The sequence below is a fragment of the Quercus robur genome, chromosome 6 (genome assembly GCF_932294415.1).
Source record: "Quercus robur chromosome 6, dhQueRobu3.1, whole genome shotgun sequence".
Taxonomy (NCBI): domain Eukaryota; kingdom Viridiplantae; phylum Streptophyta; class Magnoliopsida; order Fagales; family Fagaceae; genus Quercus; species Quercus robur.
In genome coordinates, this window is record NC_065539.1 from 46,949,191 (window position 1) to 46,970,184 (window position 20,994).

Consider the following 20,994-nt stretch of genomic DNA (forward strand, 5'->3'; position numbering starts at 1 on the left):
TCCTCCTTGACACCACACCCCCCCATCAAAGTGAATAAAGTTTATTTTGATGTTGGAATCTGATTCAATTTTCTTGTTAAGAAAGGTAGTTCATTTTTTATTTTATTTTTTTACGAATATATACTGGAGAAAAAAATTAAAAATTTTCCAAGTTAGTGTGTAAAAAGATCTGAGATTGCAAAGGGTAAGAAGTTTGTTATAATCAAACAAAATAACTCAGTCTGCTTGGAAGATGAACTACATGCATGTGTATGCCGCTATTATACATTACAAACATATTCCCATTTTTACACATGGCAATCTATCAGTGTTAATCAAAAATTCCCATAATATTCTACCTTGATACCATAAAATACAAATGTTTGTGATACATGTTCCTATGGGTTGGAGTAATGGGGGTAGAGGTAATCATTTAGAGTCATATCAGCTTCCTCTGCTTTAAATACCGCAAGACTAATTGCAGCATCATTTACTTTGTTAACTATGCTTCTGGACTTGGGTCAACCCAAGACATTATTCTAGTTGCATAGGTCATCGTTGACTGTGCTTGGGTCATTTTTTAACCCATACTAGTCGCAAACCCGCGCATTGCGCGAGATAATTTTTTTTTAGGGTGATCTTATTAAATATATTTGGGGTAATAAGTAATAACACTCTCCCATTCTATTTATATTAATAACAAAATATTTTAACTTTATTTAAGAATCTGTTTATAAATGTTTAACCATGGTTAGTAAAGACATTACTCATAATTTTAGAATTAAAATACAAATTTATAAAATACCAAAACATTTGAAATGACAAATCTCTCCATAACTCATTGGGAAAAGAGAAGGAAAAAAAAAAAGAAAAAGGAAAAGACATTACTTAATATTTTGAAATACACTTTAATTTAAAATTTTAAAATAAGAGAATTTAATTTTAAAATTAAGGTTAATTTTGGAACCTATCTTAAGCACATGCAAGTTAGTACACAATATATTAATATTAATTTAACAAAGTTTGGTCAAACAAATGTAAAGGGTGAAAATATTTTTTCCTTTCAAGTTTGAGGTAGAGTGTCATTTCTTCAAACCTCAAGAAATGGGAATGTAATTACCTCTATATTATTATTATTGTTGTTGTTGTTGTTTTTTCATTTTCTTCTAAGTTAATAAAAACCTTACATATACCTTTTTATTTATTTATAGAATATACATTTTTTTAACTTTTACATATCTTTTTTTTAATGTCAATCTTTACATATACCTTAAATAAACTCTATATATTCCACTTCTTTAGATGTGCAAAATCATAGACTACTACTTCATAATGATAGTAGCTAATTAGTTTTATCACTTTTTTTTTTCATAATTTCATTTATAACTTTTTTTACTATTATCATAATTTTATTTCTTATGTAATTTCTATTATTACATGAGAACATCTCCTTTTAGTTATGAATTAGAGTTTGATTAGTTTTAAGTTTAAATATATTGCTATGATTGTGTTTAATTATTGATTCAATTTTTTAAGTGAATGTAACAATTGATTTTATTGCACTGTAAAGTTTTTAATGTTCTTCATATTGGTCATATTTATTTTTTATTTTTACTTCTCCTTACAACCTCTTTGTTTTCCAATTAATAGTTACTAATTGACATTTGATTTTTTTTTCTTTACCATCTCTCTATCTCTCTTTCCATAGGCAACCTATTTTTTCCAAAACTTGATGATTATTTTATTGCATTAAATATGCATTGTAGTTTTTTTTTTTTTTTTCATTTAATTTTGCTACCCTTAAGTTAGTATATCCATAACTATTAGTTTCTTTATATTATATTTGGTTTGATATCCTCATTATTATTATTATTTTTAATTTAGTGTTTCCCAATTGGCATTTGTTTTGTATTATATTTTTTCTTTGATGTATTGGGTTTGAGAATGAGTGTGTCCCTAGTATTACTCCACTTTATGAGGACAATTTTATTTATTGAATTTAAGTAAAATTTTAAAATTTTATAAAGGTAAGGAAAAAGCTTTGGACAAAGTGTAGATGAAAAAAAAAAGAGTACAATTTTTTAAGGATAATTTTATTGATTTAAATTTAAATAAAATATTCCATGTTTAATTATTATTATTATATATATATATATATATAGATAGATGTGACTGAATTTAACTGTTGAATAACATAAGATGAGAAGAAAAAAAAGTAAAAATAAAATATATAACAATAAATACCAATAAAGAGAACAATTGCACATAAAAGATTTTTATTCTTTCTTATAACTCTAATTAAGATTGATGGTTTTTTTTTAATATGTGTTTTAGTATTGTGTTTTTTTAATTTCCCATTAGAAAGTCTTTTCTTTCCCTTTTATAATTTTCATTGAATTTTGGTTTGGATTAATACTTAGTTGTTTTTGGAAATAGGAATTTGAATATGCCTACCAATTTTTTGACTAATAAATTATTATAAAATCTATTTTTTATTTCTTTAGTTTTATTTTAATTTTGGTTAAGTTAACCTTGTAATTTTGTGATGATTTTTTATTATTATGGTAATTTCCTTATTCCAAAGAGATGAGTTGTATATTAAGCAAATGTAACACACTACAACAAAGTTAGAAGAATATGGTTCACCTTAAAAAATATTAATGAAATACACCAAAAAAAAAAATATTAAAATGATATCCACCCCAAATGTTTTCCTATAATGACAAGCTTTATCTTTTAACCTCTAAGAAATGCAATGCAATGACCAAAGGATATGCCCCTTTAATATATTGTCTCTAATCAAATAAACAAAGGCTCTTGTCCCTTTTAGGTACAGGTTTATATGGAATTCAATTGTTTTCAATTTCTTCTTTCCTCTGTAAGAAAGAACCATCAACCTTAACTAACCAAAAAAAAAAAAAAAAACCATCAACATTAATTAGAGTTATAAGAAAGAACAAAAATAGGATAACATTTAACAATTAAAGAGAAAAAAACAATTTAAAAAACAAATCTAAATGGCATTAACCAATGTGGAGTTTTAATGAACTCTTGGTCTACCTAGAATATAATAGATAAAATAAAAATGAGACTAATACTAATTCTAGGAAACATATATAGAGAAATTGAAATTAGGATGCTAATTAAAGAACATTGGCAATACCATCAATACCATTTAAAGCTTAATCATAGCTCCACTAATTTGCTGACTTTCAACTTTTGGCTAGTATATATTCAAGCGTTCTCCAATGCCATAAAATTCCTTATTGTCTGGTTTTACTTGAATTCAGGCAAACTACCCAATCAAATTAAGGAGAAAATAAGAATAATGATTCTAGTGTAGAAAAAAAAATCCCAAAGATTAGTAATTTGGCATAAATAGAAGAATGTATAAAAAATTCATCGAAAAATTAAAAGAAAAAGAGAGAGAACCTTTTTTTTGAATTCTGGCAAACTACTCGATTAAATTAAGTGAGAAAATGAGCATAATGATTCTAGTGTAGAAAAAAAAAAAAAGGATTCCCAAAGATTAGTAATTTGGCATAAATAAAAGAATGTATAAAAAAATTCATCGAAAAATTGAGAGAGAGAGAGAGAACCTCTTTTTTGTGAGAGAAAACCATGCATAGAATAGAATAGATAGTTACAAATTTATAGTAAGAGAATGTGAATAAGAAGAGACAAAATAAAGGAAGATGAAGAGAAAGAAGAAGGAAAAATTTATGTAGAGGGTAGTGGGGAGATGAAAAGAAGAAGAATAATATTTATGTAGAAGGTAGTGGGGAGATGAAAAGGTAAGGGTGGAGAAAGTGTGGAAAAAGTGTGGAAAAAGTGTAAATATTAAAATAAAATAAAAAGTAAATGTTAAAAACAATTATAGGAAAATTGGAAAGAAAATGATAATGAGGTGGATGATGATGTGGCTCAACTGGAGCGTAGCAACAATAAATGCTACGCTTCAGCTTTTAGATATATATAGATTTCACAAAGCTCATTGCATCATCAATCACTTTTGCCTATGTGGTCTCTCAACTTGTTGAACTCTTATGTATTATCTATATATATAAAACCGAAACTTTTAGAGCTCCCACAATTTTCCACGTCACCATTATTTTCTTTTTCTTTTTATTTGCCACATCATTTTTATTTTTTTGCTCCAATTCCAATTAGAACACATCTTTATTTCTCTCTTTACGTAACCCTTTTTTGCCAGCGTCTCCCTCTGCCTCCAAGAAAACATTTATCCATATTGGGTTTTCAAGCCATGTAGCTACAGAGCTTATAATCAAGCTGCTAAGGATCCTATTGTAGCGACAAGAGAGAGTGCAAAAAAATAAACAACTAGGAAGAAAGAAGAAGTTGAGAGAGAATTGGAGGCTAGAAGATCAGCCGAAAGAAAGGTATGTGTGTACCAAAATTATATCTTTACTATTGCATAGACCTTCAATTATATGACTTTTTGAACATGAAATTCTACATGTTTATTGGTTACATCTTTCATAGTTTATGAATTATGTTTGCTTTAATTATTCGAATTAAGCTCTTCTTAATTGCTTGGACTCGGAGTGACTAAACTTATTGGGAATTTCTATTGAGACCTTGCATTGAAGATAAGAACATTGGCCTGATCCCTTTGTGACATTCAAGGTTTGGTCATATCAAAATGAAAATTTTTCTAAGCAAGGTATGCTTTAGTTTCCCCACCTATCAACTAAAATCCAACTGAATTTAATTAAGTCTTTTACTATCTTTGATGTTAGGGTGTGCTATCAATTAGGGGTTTCATTGTACATTTTTTTTTCTTTTTTTGCAAAATTATTAATGTACCTTCAAGCAAATTAAATATATATGATTTTAATTATTATTTATTTAAATTATATAAATAATTAATAATCTATATTATTATTATTATTATTATTATTATTATTATTTATATGTATAAAACCGAAACTTTTAAAACTTCCACAATTTTCCACATCATCATTTTAATTTAAAAAAATTTTAATTTTTAAAACTAAATAGTGAAAGAGTCCTAACAGAAATCTCTTATATATATATATATATATATATATATAGATAAGAGACAAAATCTTTGAAAACCCTAAAGCAATCTCCTCTGTCTGCCTCCACTAAAAGAGAAAACCCTAAGCTTCAATTTCTTTGGTACGCTTGCTATTGCTTTTTCTCTTTTTTGTGAATAAGTTTTTTTTTTGCTTTTGTTTTGTGTCTGGTGGAGGTGATCTTGCAGCTGTCTGTTCTTCCAGGCCCCATGGGATTTTACATGACTTTCATTGGCGATGGAGTAGTACTTTACAATATATAGTATAACTACAAGTATTGTAGTAAGTTTGCTAACTTTTTGTGTGGTTCAAAGATGCTATATTCTATATTCTTTTAGATTAAATAACCTTAAGATTTACCTTATGGAGACGTATGTTAGGTTGTCTCACATCAGAAGTAACTTATTGCATTTGTTGTACAAGTTTTCAATTCCTTTTGTGTGGATATTTTTTCACAGCTGTGGAGTAAGGTATATGTACTATATGTTATCTTATGTTTTCTCTTATAGTGTCATGCTTCTTTGTTTATTAATTAAAGATTATGTTGGAAGCCTATATTATTTGCACCTTCAAAGTGTTTGACAATGTTTGAACCAAATTTTTCATCAATTAGGAAGAATTAGATAAAAAAAAAAAAAAAAAAAACTTAGAAAACCTTTCCATCCTTACTAAAATTGTCTCACAATAATGACTTTTTTATTTTTGTTTTGTTTTTATAATTTGTAGGTTTTGAATCTTTTGATTTTTAATTTTATTGCCTTTTGAAAGTTTGACCATCTAAATTTTTGGGTTCAATTTTTTGCAATATCTGAAACAGTTTAGCAAATTTCAACTATTATAACTATGGATTATTCTCTTGAAGGTAGTAACCTATCTTTCTCTTATATTTCTCTATTTGATAGTCATATATATTTTGTTTTGTTTCAATAATTTCTAGACAGTGCCAATAATTTTTTTTTTTTTCCTTCCTTTCGGACGTTTTAACATCAGAATTTTTTAGTTATTTTTTTCAATATCTAAATTTGTTAACTAGATTTTTTGCAACCCATTGCATGTTCAAGCAATGGCTTATTCATCAAATTGTAACTCAAAAAGATAGGAGCAATTCACGCAATAGTATAGTTTCATAATCAAGTTTAGTCTATTTAAATAAAATTATAAAATTTTATAAAAAATAATTTTTTTTAAAATAATTTTTTTAAAACAAACTTAATAAGGAGTAAAACTCTATTTCTCTTATAAATCCAACTTAAACTTAAACTCAAACTCAAATGTTGGTAATTTATCTCTAAATTTGCAAGATTTCATTTAAGAATTAATTTATTTTCTTATAAATATATATATATATATATATATATAATCGAAACCTTTGAAACTCTCACAATTTTTCACGTCAACACAATATTTAAATAAAATTATAAAATTTTATAAAAAATTATTTTTTTTAAACAAACTTAATAAGGAGTAAAACTCTATTTCTCTAACAAATCCAACTTAAACTCAAACTCAAATATTGGTAATTTATCTCTAAATTTGCAAGATTTCATTTAAGAATTAATTTATTTTCTTAAAATTTACAAACCAATTTCTTTTTTAAAGGAGAAAACACCAAATTGTAATCACTCAATAGTTCTCAAACTATTTGTAGCCGCCTCCTTTCTTTTTGAAGCCCTATGTTATTTTGTTTTTTCTTTCAAGGAGATTGTCTTTATGTCATAATACCACCATAGGAACCTACAGAGAACATCTCATGGACAGACACAACACCAAAGATGCTAAGAAACCTAAGATGGTTACAACAGGTTTGGGTGATGTAGTTCTCTTCACGTAAAGTGATAAGCTATATAACAAATAGGTTTGCAACAAACTCTTCTTCTTTTTTTAGACCCATTAAAATTTAAAATTTATTGCTTCATGGGTTCATGAACTTTTTTCTTTTTCTTATATTTCTCTTTTGAATAGTCTTTTTTTTTTAATTGTTTCAATAACTTATTCTGTAATTATATTTCAACATGTTTAGCAGATTTCAATAATTGTACTATGCATTATTCTTTTGAAGGTAATCAATTTTATTTATTTATTTTTTATTTCTCTATTGTGTAATCATATACATTTTGTTTTGTTTCAAAATTTTATAGAAAGTAAATCTTATGATTTTTTAATATTTTTTGGTCTTTCATAAGTTTTAATATTTGAATTATTCTTTTGATGGTAACACATCTTTTTCTTATATTTATCTATTGTGTAATCACACGCGCGCGCGCACACACACACACACACACACACATATATATATATATATATATATTTTTTTTTTCTATAATTTGTAGGTTCTGAATCTTTTTATTCCTTTCAATGGTTATAACAATGGATTATTCTTTTGAATATAACCCATCTTTCTATTATATTGGTTTCTTTATCAAATTGTAACATAAATTGAAGTCATACAAGAACAAATCATCATGTAACGGTGTAGTTTCATAATCAATTTAAGATTTTATTAAATTATTTTAGTCTACTTCACAATTAGGTAAGTTCTCGTGCATAACACAGGTTAGCGACTAGTTTCAATTATACAGTAAAGCACGAGGTACTTGATTGCAGTTATAATAACTAGATGATATCCTGTGCGATGTGCAGACTACTTTATAATTTCATTTGAAATCATTTTTATGTATATTAAAATTTACATATAATACTTAATACTTTTTTTGTTGTATAATATTTATGTTTGCCCACAATATTGTTAAATACTTTGAAACTTGATTTTTTTTTTTAAATTCATAATTTATTTTAAAAAATTTTATAACATTGTAAGATTATAATATATTATAATATTTACCGTTAAAAGTAGATTTTATTTTTCAAACTGATTAAATGATTTTGAAAACTACAAATAAGAATTCAAAATATAAAATACTTTTATATCCTAAAATTACATAAATTTAAATAACCTACCCAACACTTTCTCAATCACTCTATTCTCACAACCAAATATGGAGAACTTGACCATAAACACCCAATTAATTATCTCAATGGAATTAAGGAAATCATTTGTAAGTATCAATATAAAGAGAACGTGATTAAACAAAGAGAAATTTGCTAAAAACACATTCATTTATCAAAATTCAATTGACTTTAGTTGGGCTTCTGTATCCTTTAAAAAAAAGCAAAAAATAATTCTAAGTCACCATGGATTTTTGTTTTTACCACTATGGCTACATACAAAGAAACCTACAAATTATGAATTCTAACACAAAAATTAAAATTAAATAAAATTAAAATTTAAAAAAAAAAAAAAAAAAAAGCTAACTTCATAAATAATCAATTAGAATGTTTTTTTTTTCTTTTTCTTTAGTTCTAAAATAAAATACATTTATAACTTTCCCAAACCAAAATCTCAAACACCCAAAGACTCCAAACAAATCATAACCTTCACAAAATCTACAATGTTTGACTTCAACATCAAAACCGTAAGCTATCGTCATTGAAAAAAAAACGCAAGCCCTCTTCTTTGGTCATAGCTTACTCATACGGGTTACAATCAAATGATACTGCAAAGTTGGAGTTATGTAGACATCATTGAAAGGTTGAAGCTAAATGACATCATTTTTTTTCTAAGTATATTTGAGATAGGATGATCTGAAAGGCTATGGACATGTGTATATAAAGGAGTAAAAGTGAAAATGATGAATAGAAATGCAAAGAGTTTTTTGTGTGTGAGAGAGATAGAAGGTCTTGAAACATTGAACCAAATGAAATAAATAGTAGTCTTAAAACATTGAATACAAAATGTAACAAAAATTAGTCTTGAAACATTGAACCAAAAGAAATAAAGATTCTCCACTTTTAAATTTGTTCTTATCTCTAATATGGTTTAAGGGTATCTCAATTCTCTTCATAGAGTGTGCTACATGACAGAACCTCATGCTCTTTCGCATGAGTTCTCTTCTTTTATATATATATATATATATATATATATATTGATTACCTTATCATGAATGTTGTAGATTTGCTTTGTGCTCTACTTGTTAGCACTCAAATGTCATTTCAGCTCTTAGTGCTTCCCTTCCTCATACCAATAATATGAATAAACAAACATGCAAATATGTGATTTGTGGCCCTCTCCTCTTTCCCACCGCTAAGAAAAAGCTCTCACACCTTAACCAATGGAATGCCCCATGAGATTCTTAAATTTCGGTTTGATTTTTTCAAAATATTGGGTGGAGGTATTGTTGGGTTTCCCCACATGATTTAATGCTTCTTTCCTTATTAGGAGTCTGATAGAGAAAACAGTAAGAATAAAATCTGCTTCTGTTTGATCCTTGTTTTCTTCTCTGCTTACAGCTGCTAATTCATGAAAGTCTCCACAACAAACGCAACTTGAAAAGAAAAGATTCCATTAATTCACGGCTAATACAGAAAGGAGATACACATGAACAGTGCAGTCCAATGATCCACACTGATTTTGATATAGAATACCTTTTTTTTTTTGGTAAAAAAAAAAAAGGTATTCTATATCAAAATCAGTGTGGATCATTGATATAGAATACCACTAACTAGTGTTTTGGTCTATATTTTTCTACCAGATATAGAGAACTGATACTTAATCATATTGTGCTCTTTATACAAAGTTTAATAATGGGTATCCCAAGGTAGGGGGGCTAAGTGGGCCTTCCTAGTTCGAGATCTTTGTGTGAATCTTGGCAAAATCCAGGGCTTTTTTACCTTGCAGCTTGCTTGTTACATAATGTTTACTGTACTCTCCATGATTGTACCTTCTATACTTGCATGGGTTGCTTTCATCAACAAATTCTGGCATTGGACCAAGCTCTATTTCATAGCTAGGAGCATAAAATGTGACAAGTGAGAGTCTGTCTTTCTCCTTATGAGTCACTGCTCTGTGCTCCACACTCTTGTATTTACCATTTGAAAGAACCTGAAAATTTTTAAAATTTAGAAAGACCCCAGTTGAGATATTGATTTTGACACAGAAGATACACATAAGATTTCAGATCTCTTACTTCTATTGTGTCACCAATGTTGATTACTAGAGCATTTGGGATGGGCTGAACAGGCACCCATGTGTTATCTTTAAGGATTTGCAGTCCTACTGAGCTGCCCTTTCCTTGCTGCAGCACTGTGAGGGCACTTCCATCTGAATGTGGGCTTAGACCTAAAACAAGGTCAGGCCTTGAACATGCTGGGTAGTAGTTCATCCTAATGGCCTGCACAGCCACCCCAAACATCTCTTCAAAGGCTTGTTGTCTCAATCCTAGGCTCATGGCTATATATTTCAACAGATCATTGCAGAGTGCCCTCACTTCTTTTGAGTAAAGCTCTACAGTTTCACTGCAGACACAAAATATGAGTTTAAGTAATTAACCAAAAACATTGGAAATTATTGGAAAAAGGTATAGAACAACTTTTACCTGAACTTGGCTGGCTTTGTTGGCCATAATTTGGGGTTCCTTATGTATTGGGGCTCAACCCCAAGAGCAAACATGTTGCACCAATCCAGCTTTTGGTCCTCTGAGAACACAAATGCCTGCCCATATCCTTGAAGAGTCCCTGGTATCATTGGGTATTTTTGTTTCTCTTCCAGAGGTAGCATGAAGAATTCCTTGGCCAGCTTCTCTATGCTCTCAAGCAAACTAAGCTCAATGTCATGGTTGATTACCTTAACAAAATAACAAAGTATTAGCTTACACTGTAAAATGACCATTTTTAGCACTAACATTAAGATATGCAATTTGTGTACCTGAAAGAATCCCCACTCCTCACAAGCTATTCCAAGCTTCAAAATTTCACTATGGACTTCATCTTTGTCTCCTTTTATAAGCTTGGAGAAATCAATAACTGGAATGTCACTAGTTGATGATAGAGCTGTGGCTAGTGTTGGCCTCTCTGTCATGTCCCTTACAAATCTTTCTGGAATTGTAGTTGGTTTAGCGTTTCTTAGTTCTTGGACATCATCAATGTGCCCAACCTTGACTGGAGAAAGGGGTACGGGGGCCATCGGAATAGAACTTAGAGGTAAGTGAATGCAAAGAGGTTTTACTTGTTAACTCTACTCTTGCACAAAGCTCTATTTATAGAGGAAGGAAAATACAAATCTAAGCACTTTGTTGAGCATTTGTTTTTTTTTTTATATAACAAAATTTGTATCTAATTCTTTGGGGACCCACATTATGCATTTTATAAAATTGAGGTACATATTTTAAAATCTCATTTTTGCTCGTAACACTAATTGAGTCATACATGTAACCCCTTACATATACCGACTAGATGTCTGGTTGCAATTGGAGCACAAACAAGGCCACTAAATCAAACAAATGATACACATAAGGTACCTCTTGGCTCTTATTGCATCACTTGTTTTTTATGGGGGGAGGAGGGGGTGTCCTTTTATGTATGATATCATCATTTGTATGAAAACATTATACATACATACATATATATGTGCTTTTAAGATCATGGAATCTAATAGTACTGGTACTGATTGTCTCTTGTGGCAGACTTATGCCAGTGGTTGTAAGTTGGGGCCATTCTCAAATTGTGCAAGTAGTAGATGTCTCCATTTCTGCAGACCAAATCTAGTGTTTTTGTTCCCTTTGTCCATACTAGCTCTTACTTAAGGCTCTATGCTTTCTAAGCCCCTCTATTATGTATGTTCCAAGATCCTTTTTGGAAAGCATGAAATAAGAAAAGCACCCACTCAATCTTTAGTGCTAGCAGAGACCCCTACTTGGTCATGCTTTGGGAAAATTGTGTCACCCCCAAGAAAACGTTATTGAGTTCTCAAAACATTTTGGTTTAGTAAATATGAGTTACATCTTAAAGCTTAATAGCTTTTCCCAGTTAGGTACAAGTTTTGGAACTTAATTAAATGGCTGAATCAGTGAGGAAAATGTTGAGACACAAATCAAGCAATAATTGATTCCAAAAGAGGTTTTAGATATTAACCTAGAAACTTATGTGGTGGAAATGAAATCATCTTTTGGTACATGTACCATGTGGCTTCTCCCATAAAGTTAACTGGTTTGTGCTGAGAAGGATAGAATAAAAATTTTGTCCCCAAAGAAGAAGTAGAAAATCGTACTTGAGAATCTTAGAAAGCAAAAGATCATATTCTTTTTAGAAAAGTGAAGTGCAACAATGATAAATGTGTTAGTGAGATTCTAAGGCAACTAAATTTTGTGCAGCACTAGGCAGTCCAGTTTTGTACTGTCTAATATTCACCATGCTCAACCTGTGAGCTACCTAGCATTGCATATAGAAGTTGTATAAACTGAACAATTTATATGCACATATGTATATATGATCCAAAAAGATCTTTCCCACCCAAATGATCTAATGTCAATTAATATTAAAGGGGAAAAATTTTTTAAGTCCCAAAAGTCTGTTACCATTGGACCAATACATTTTTGTAGTAACTTCTAAATAGCATAAAGAAAGTAGAGGGGTTGATACATAGTCCCCCCAAAGCCTTCTAAATTGTAATGACAAGTGTCTTGACCAAAAAAAGGGGAATGGGCTTGAATGAAGGTGGACCACTCAACCTTTTCTCTCTCTGTCAGTGGTCTTTTTCACCTTTATCAGTTTGTTGGGCTTTTTTTGCCAAGACCAAGGATATAAAGCATGCTATCAAGAAAACACCAATAATTGGACTATCCAACAAGAACAAATTGTTTATGAATAACACCCACCGTTTGAAGCCATAAAAATCTATGTAGGAAATACTTGGATAATTGCTTCCCCCACCAAAATCTGCAACAACAAATGATGGAGTTACTAATTTTGAACTAAATAATCGAACAAAAAAATTACACAAATCAATGTCTTAAAACAGTAGGTGACCAGCTAAAATAAAAAAGAAAGTGTAAATGGACCAGATAAGACCAAACAAAACACCAAATAATAGCAAATCTACATGTACACCTTTATTTGTTCCACATGAAGTCCCCCCCACCCCCCACATTTTAAGGATAAAATTTTCAATCAAACAAGATAGGAGCTCATCAAAAAATGAAACAAAGAACAGAAATCTAATGAAATTTTATAAAACACTTTCACACAAAATGAATTGATCAAAATTAGATCATATTCAATAACAATTTGCAACCCTACGAACAAAAATATCCAAAATAAAGAACTCTAAGCCTAAGGTATCCTCTAAATATTGTTATCCAAACCCACCCCACCAAACATACAAGTTGAAGATCAACTAAGTCAGTTCTCTATAAGAAATATATATGAGTGGAAAATTGATGGAAAATCTCTATAAAAAAAATTGTTGGCGGTTGTGCTCTAAATACCATTACTGAACCAGGAAATTATAAATCAAAAGCAATATTTAAGAAAATGAACACATAAAAATGGATATAAAAAGCAAATTAACAAATGTGGGAAATTAACTTTGTGTTCAAAAGCAAACAATGAGAAAAGCAAATTAACTTTGTATTCAAAGCAACACATATGGGAAATTATTTAAATTAAAATAATAAACAATAAAGAGTGATCGGAGCATTAGTATTGGTGGTGCTAAAAAACTAAATTACTATTTTTAGCACCACAAACTACAAAATTGGTGCTGCATTGGTGGAGCTAAAGCAATAATTTTTTGCTTCTCAACTACAATGCACAGCTATCTTTGGCTATGCACTGCAGCTCAAATGTTTAAAAAAAAATTATTTTATTTGTGTTCGCACTAGGTCAAATTATCGTGGATTTGTGTTTTTGCTAGCTTTTTGGTTCTTCTTCCCATAGGAGTTTCACACTTGTGGTGGTGGTGGTAGTGGTGCCATAAGTGCTTTAAAAAGTTTCACACTTGTGGTAGTAGTGGTGGTGGTGGAGGCAGCGACAACAACGGCAATGGCAACATGAGTGGTTGTGTATTGAAAAGAGGGAGAAAGAGAGATAGTGAAGAACAGAAAAAAATAATAATAAATAAATGAATTGTTTATGTAGTAAATATATTATTTTATTATGTTATTTATATTATTTTATTATGTTAAAAACTAAAATAAAACCATTTATGTTGGGTGTTTTGTAAAATAAGGTAATAAAATAGATAGAGTAGTTTTTTGTTGTACAAAATTATTAAATTTATGACTCCACCAATGTGGAGAAATTATACAGTCTTCTGGTGGACCACATCACTTGTCCACTATTCCATTAAAAGGCTTCCATTTGTTTAAAATTACTGAGTCAATAATCAGTTTCTATTTTTTTTTTAAATTTAACTCAATAATTTTAAACAAGTATGAGTCTTTTAGTGAAATAATAGACCACATCATTTGTCCACCATATAAACCTTATAATTTCTCACCAACGTGGATGCTCTAAATAACCGGTACTTTCTTGAAGGCTGAAGCTTTTGACACTTTGAACATAAATATTTGGATTAATAATTTTGGAAAGTATTGAAAATTGATGAAATATGTAGGAGACAAGATAAAAGAAAAAGGAAAGGGATTACAATGAGACGTGACTACAAATGACAGCAAGAGTGGAATGTCTTTTTGTGACTCTAAAGGCTTGTCCCTAAACTAAAGCTACTCCCTGAAAGTCTTTTTATAGCCAATTCTTGGAGGGATAAGCGTGTGATCTTGTAGCGCCACGTACTACTCTCATGCAAATGGAGTTTTTTTTTTTTTTTTTTTTTTTTAACTTCAATAGCATTAAACTTCAAAAGCAACAAAGGGTGGGTAATCCTCCTTACAAACTGTTAAATATTAGCATTGATACACCATGTTGAATATGCTAATATAGATGCGGAAGCGAAAGCATAAAGTATGGTTCAACCTAACGGCCTACATCCACGGAGGAAACCCTAAAGGGCTACATTAATAATATATTAAAGTGTAGTACAAATCCTGTGTTACAATGAATCATAACATGTGTATATATAGTAGACTAAACCCTAGACTAATAGACTTCTAGTACAAGTAGGAGACTTGGCTTGCACACAAAGTAGAATTAGGCTTGGGCCTATGCTAATGGGCTAATATATCTCTAACACCCCCTCTCAAACTCAAGATGGAAGCTTGATGAAATCTTGAGATTTGATAAGGTTGAGAAGATCCCTTGAATGAAGTTTGGCTCTGTGACGGTAGTTTGAGGAAGGCAATGGTCTTGCAGTGTTGATGCGACTTCTAACGGTAGCTTGACTATACCGGAGAGTTTTGACGGCAGTAGTAGGAAGCCAAAGAAGATGAACACAGCGAAGAAAAACACCGAGGAAGACAAAGATTGCTCTTAAATATACCGTAAGGACAGAAAACTATGGCCACAGGAAGGTGGCTCTGATACCATGTTCAATATTAGCATTGATACACCATGTTGAATATGCTAATATAGATGCGGAAGCGAAAGCATAAAGTATAAAACACAATAACACACGAGGGTTACGTGGTTCAGCCTAACGGCCTACATCCACGGAGGAAACCCTAAAGGGCTACATTAATAATATATTAAAGTGTAGTACAAATCCTGTGTTACAATGAATCATAACATGTGTATATATAGTAGACTAAACCCTAGACTAATAGACTTCTAGTACAAGTAGGAGACTTAGCTTGCACACAAAGTAGAATTAGGCTTGGACCTATGCTAATGGGCTAATATATCTCTAACACAAACAAACTCTATAACTGGTGGAATATTACCAGAACTAAAAGAAAAGGACCGAAGGGAGGTCCAAGCAAATTTAGCAACCTCATGAGCTGCTGCATTACATAACCTCCTAACCCTACAAAACTTAACAAAAGGAAAAAAAGCAGAAAAATGAAAGATGTTGCTGATGGAGTTTGTAGAGTAGTCTTGGAAACTTGATTTGACTTTAATAATACCGAGATTATATTTCTCTTCTTCAATCTCCTGGTTTCTTTTGCCACAGCTAAACCCTTTCTCATTGGTTCTCACAAGACCTCTGGTTTACTCTTCAACTACACTAAGTAAGTCCTCCTTCACTCTGCTCTCTCCTCTAATCGCTCAAATTTCTTTACTCTCTTTGAGTTTAAACTTTAAACTGATTTAACAGTTCTAGGGTTTTTTTTTTTTTTTTAATTCCCCAAATGGAGTTTGTAGGGCACTTGGACACTTCGAGTGTTACTTTCATGAAACTGACATCTCGATTTTGTCACTGCTTGCATGTAAATGGAGTTTGTAGAGTTTTGGTTCAACTCATTAATTATATTTTGCCACGTAATTTTTGAAACTGTACCATTTTACGCATCAACATTCTAATATAAATTTTTAATTGAGTTTGAATACTATTCTATATATATATATATATATATATTTAAATTCTAAATTAGAATCTGGCCACATTATATATATTTTTTTAAATGATATTCTATCTCTCCCATAATTCCATTTTAAGATGTCTTAAAACAAAGTTCTTTTTATCATTATAAATCACTACAAGGAAAAATGTTTATTGCAACAAAAAAAACCATTACAATAACATTAGAATTATTGCAATAATTGATACAAGATGTTGCAATAAAATTTGAGATAATAGGTTTATGCAATAAAAAATTTTGTTGCAATAAACTCCAAATATTTTAATAATAACTTTGATGCAATGATATATATATATATTGTTGCAATAAACAATTTACTATTTTGAATATCTTGTAAGTATAGGCTATTACTTCACAAAACTTGTTGTAATAGAAGAAAATAAGTCGGATTAAATTACTGCAATGATATCTTCAATGCAATAGATAATTAATTCATTTTGTCACTGCGATTAACTATAAAATAATTGATACAAAGTTATTGCAACGATATATTCATTGCAGTTACATGTTTGTCATTGCAATAGATTGTAAAAGAATTAATATCAAATTATTACAATGGTAATTTTGATGCAATAGCTATTAATTCGAAATTTTCGTTGCAATAGATTACAAAAACAATTGGTATCAATTTATTACAATGATTTTTTCATTTATTGCAACAATTTTTCCTAATATATTAAAGTTTCTGTTGCAACTAAAAATTATAAGTTATTGCAACTTATTATTGTTGATGCAATAATTTAATACTTTTAAGTTACTATTACAACCATTTTAACTTGTAAATGCGATATTTTGTCTAAAACTACTATATAAATATTTTGTTGTATTAACGCTTGATGTAATAGACATTTTTTGTTGTAGTGCATCATTGATGTGATGGTCACTTCATAAGTATAAATACTTGTAAAGTGTGGGGGGCAAAGGCCGGGGTTCAAATTTTCAGGAGAAAACTTCACACACATATACAATTAGATTAGACTAGAGTAGAATTTTAATCATGTATTTAAAAAAATAAATAAATAAATAAATAAAAACAAAGCCATCTTTGAAAGGTCAATAACTAAATTTACTAACATACCCTCCACTTAAATAAATAAACCGTACTTCTTCCACTATCATTTTAAAGGGTAAATTGCAATTTACACCCCTGAAGTTTGGGGTTGACTGGATTTTACACCCTAAAGTTTTAAAAACTTGATTTTACACCCTGTAGTTTGATTCTGTTAGCAATTCACACCCCACAGTTAGTTTTTGGTGTTAAGAGACACATATACATGCTGACGTGTTTTATTTTTGCCAAATCAGCACCAAAACTACGTCATTTTAATGATGACCAAGCGAAGAGTTAGCATGCATCAAAACTAACTACGTAGTTTTAAGCCTAAACTTAACTCCTTGCACATCTCCATAAACGACACAGTTTCAAGCAAAGTTCTAAAATATAAAAAACAAGGACTCACGAACAACTCAAGGATCTCACCATTCTCATGAACCCAAACCCTTCATCCCAGGTGGCGGCAGCAGCAGCAGCGGCGGCGTTGAAGGCTCCAGGCTGCCTCGTCGGAGACATCTAGACCCCCTAGCTTCAATTGCACATGTGAACCGAAACAAACCGAACCCAAACCCCACGAACCCATCGACTCTTGTGAACCTAGGCAGCCTCAGCGATTGTGGGTTTCTAGGTTCTCATTATGCTGTATTTTTGGTTTTATTTTCATCTTGTTATACTGTTTTGGGATTGACATTGACCATTGCAATCTGGGGCGTTGAATTTTTTTCGTTTTGTTGTTCCTTACTATTGACAATATCCATGAATTTTTTTTCGTTTTGTTGTTCCTTACTGTTGTCAATATCCATGAATTTAGGAGTCATTTATTGGGTTTGCTGAGTTTCTTCATTATGCTTTCATGATTGTGGGTTTATGGGTTCTCATTATGCTGTATTTTTGTTATTTATGTACTTGGTGAGCAATTTCTCTACTTGGGTTGGTTTTATTTTCATCTTGTTATACTGTTTTGGGATTGACATTGGCCATTGCAGTCTGGGGCGTTGAATTTTTTTCATTTTGTTGTTCCTTACTGTTGTCAATATCCATGAATTTAGGAGTCATTTACTGGGTTTGCTGAGTTTCTTCATTTTATCATCTTCTCACATAACTAAGCTGAGTTAATTCCTAATTGTTCACCATTTTTGTATATGCTTATGATTGAATCAAACAAAAAAGTTTAAAGATTAAGACAAATGAAACATGCATAATTCAGAGGCAACCATCCTTATGTTGGGGTAAAATTATCAGCATTAATCTGACTGCTTTAAGTCTTGCTTCATTTTCTTATTGCCAAATTATATTTATTTCATCATAGGTAGACAATGTATCTTCCACCCAAAGGAAGACATGTATTTCCCTTCATGAGAATCTCTTAATTCTGCCATTGGTAACATGCATCCAGCAGCATTAGAACAATTGAAGAAGTGAAATTTTCCACTATGCCATAGATTCATTATCAGTTGGTGTTCTCATGTCCAAGACCCTTCAAATTTTCCACAGTTCCATAGATTCATGATCAGCTATACATGTGCCTCTTATCTCTTGCAAACTGACAATCTTGAAATGGGAAGAAGTGAAATTGTAGAGGTAGCAGCTTCTCCGAGAGAACCTAAATTGTAGAAATTGGTTTGTTGTTGTGGTGGTCATTTTAGTGTATTTAGTGAATGCAAAAGGCCAATTGTATATAGTTTCTTATCTTATTTAATGTAACGACAATTGTAATAGCCATTGGCTTTATTATATTGTAATGGAAATTGAAATGCATTTCTTGCAAAGGAAATTGTCACTTAATTTTGTCTCTTATTAGAATATTGTTTATTATAAGGTTTTTAAATGTGGCTTTTGCTCTTGACTTAAAACTTAGAAGAAGTCTACCAAAACCACATCTTTTCTGCATCAGTCTATGAGAAATATGCAGAAACATGCAGAAAAATGACTGGAATATGCAGAAATATGAGGAGAGGATTATATTTATATACATATATATATACTAAAAACTCTAATGAGCACAGCATCAACATGCCTTGTAAAACTTTTAAGCCTATAAATTGCTCTCTCTCTCTCTCTCTCTCTCTCTCTCTCTCTCTCTCTCTCTCTCTTCCTACTTTTCAATGATGCTCTTTTTTTTGGTAATAAGTAAAGAGAACTTTATTAGACTGAGACATAAGATACAAAAGGAATGAAAGGGCCTTTAGCATCTTCAGCTTCAGAAAACAGAACAGAGGGAGGGAGATTGGAGATGGGAAAAGGCCCCTCTTAAGAACACTCAAAACCCAAGAAGTTAAGTTATTGGGGGGGGGGGGGGAGGGGGGGTAAAATTAGCATCTTGTTTTACAATTGAAAAAGAAAAGGAAAATTCTTAACCCAAAAAAGAATGACTTCTATTATAGGAGGCCAAAAATGAATGTCTTCAATTCTGGAAGCAATCAGCCAGCAAGGGGTAGAAGCAAGTTCCTTGAGGGGCATTAACACATTGGCTACATCACCTTTGATGATGATTAGGGAATAACCAGCTTCTGAAGCACATGAGATTGCAAACAGGGCAGCCATGACTTCTCCCCACAAAGCATCTCCTTTAGGGAATAACTTGGTCCAAGCTTTGAGGATTTGAGCTTGGTTGTTACAGCTTACTACTACTGCCATTGTACCTTGATTTTTGAAAGTTGCATCAAAATTCAATTTATTCCTATCAAAGGGAGGGTCTGGCTCCATTTGCATGGAAGGGGCAGGGTATTTTAATGTATTCCAAGCTGCCAAGTGAGATAAGAAAGCAGCATTAATCTCCCTGAACAAAGCTATAGTCTATTTGAGCATTTTGAAAAACCAATTTGTTCCTTTCTGCCAATAAGTGATCGCAGAGAATTGGAGAGAATAGTATAAATGCTTTTAATTGTTCTTTGGTGAGCTAGAGGTTTTTTTTTTTTTTTTTTTCTGAATATATGATGAATCTGATCCGATGAGCCATTGTTGGGAAATCCATTTGAGCAAAGTGGCAGGGACCATAATGAACTTGACCACACCTATGAAGAATGGGGCATTTGAGGAAGAGGTGTATGGTTGATTCACTTGGGTATTGGCATGTGGAATAGTGTTCTTCTATAGCTGGAATTCTAAATTTTTGTATGGACCAGGAGCAATATTTGGAGATGCATTCTTGGATACTTTGTAGATTTTGTGCTTTGGTTTGTGAGAAAATGAATAGATTATCTGCAAATTATGGGTGTATTAAGGATGGGGAGCCACGGTTGATTTTGACCCTTTGATTAATCCAATTTGATCACTTTGTTGAAGAAGTCTTGAAGTGGAGTCACCAGCAAGAGTGAAGAGGAAAGAGGATAAAGGATCCCCTTGTCCCATCCCTCGAGTGGGTTTGAAGAAACCAAAAGGGCCACCATTGATTAGTATTGAATATGAGTGAGTGGAGATAGATTGCAGAAACATGCAAAAAAATGACTGGAATATGCAGAAATATGACTAAAATATGCAGAAAAATGACTGGAATATGCAGAAATATGACTAAAATATGTAGAACATGACTGAAATATGCAGAAATATGACTGAAATATGCTGCTATATTTTTTTTCTACTCATGTCCAAC

General features: G+C 31.0%; 1 protein-coding gene across 2 annotated transcripts; it reads right to left on the minus strand.

Annotated features, from left to right (window-relative positions):
* Window positions 1-9,422: 9,422 nt before the first annotated feature.
* LOC126689093 (protein SRG1) lies at window positions 9,423-11,119 on the minus strand. 2 transcript variants are annotated; one of them, XR_007644421.1, is made up of 5 exons: window positions 10,801-11,119; window positions 10,472-10,719; window positions 10,064-10,391; window positions 9,593-9,978; window positions 9,423-9,521 (listed from the first exon to the last, which is right to left on the minus strand). XR_007644421.1 is itself a non-coding variant. In XM_050384131.1 (4 exons), exons 1-4 carry the CDS (start codon window positions 11,056-11,058, stop codon window positions 9,718-9,720), a joined length of 1,095 nt encoding a protein of 364 aa, XP_050240088.1. In that variant the 5' UTR covers window positions 11,059-11,119; the 3' UTR covers window positions 9,423-9,717. The 2 variants fall into 2 exon arrangements, 1 of the variants encoding a protein (XP_050240088.1); XM_050384131.1 differs by having other exon boundaries at window positions 9,423-9,978.
* Between the last annotated feature and the right edge of the window lie 9,875 nt (window positions 11,120-20,994).

Coding starts and splice junctions, on each gene's coding strand:
- LOC126689093 (XM_050384131.1), bottom strand. CDS start 11,058: ATGGCCCCCGTACCCCTTTCTCCAGTCAAGGTTGGGCACATTGATGAT. Junction 10,720..10,800: donor AGGAGTGGGGATTCTTTCAG/GTACACAAATTG, acceptor TATTTTGTTAAG/GTAATCAACCATGACATTGA. Junction 9,979..10,063: donor ACATTGGTGACACAATAGAA/GTAAGAGATCTG, acceptor AAAAATTTTCAG/GTTCTTTCAAATGGTAAATA.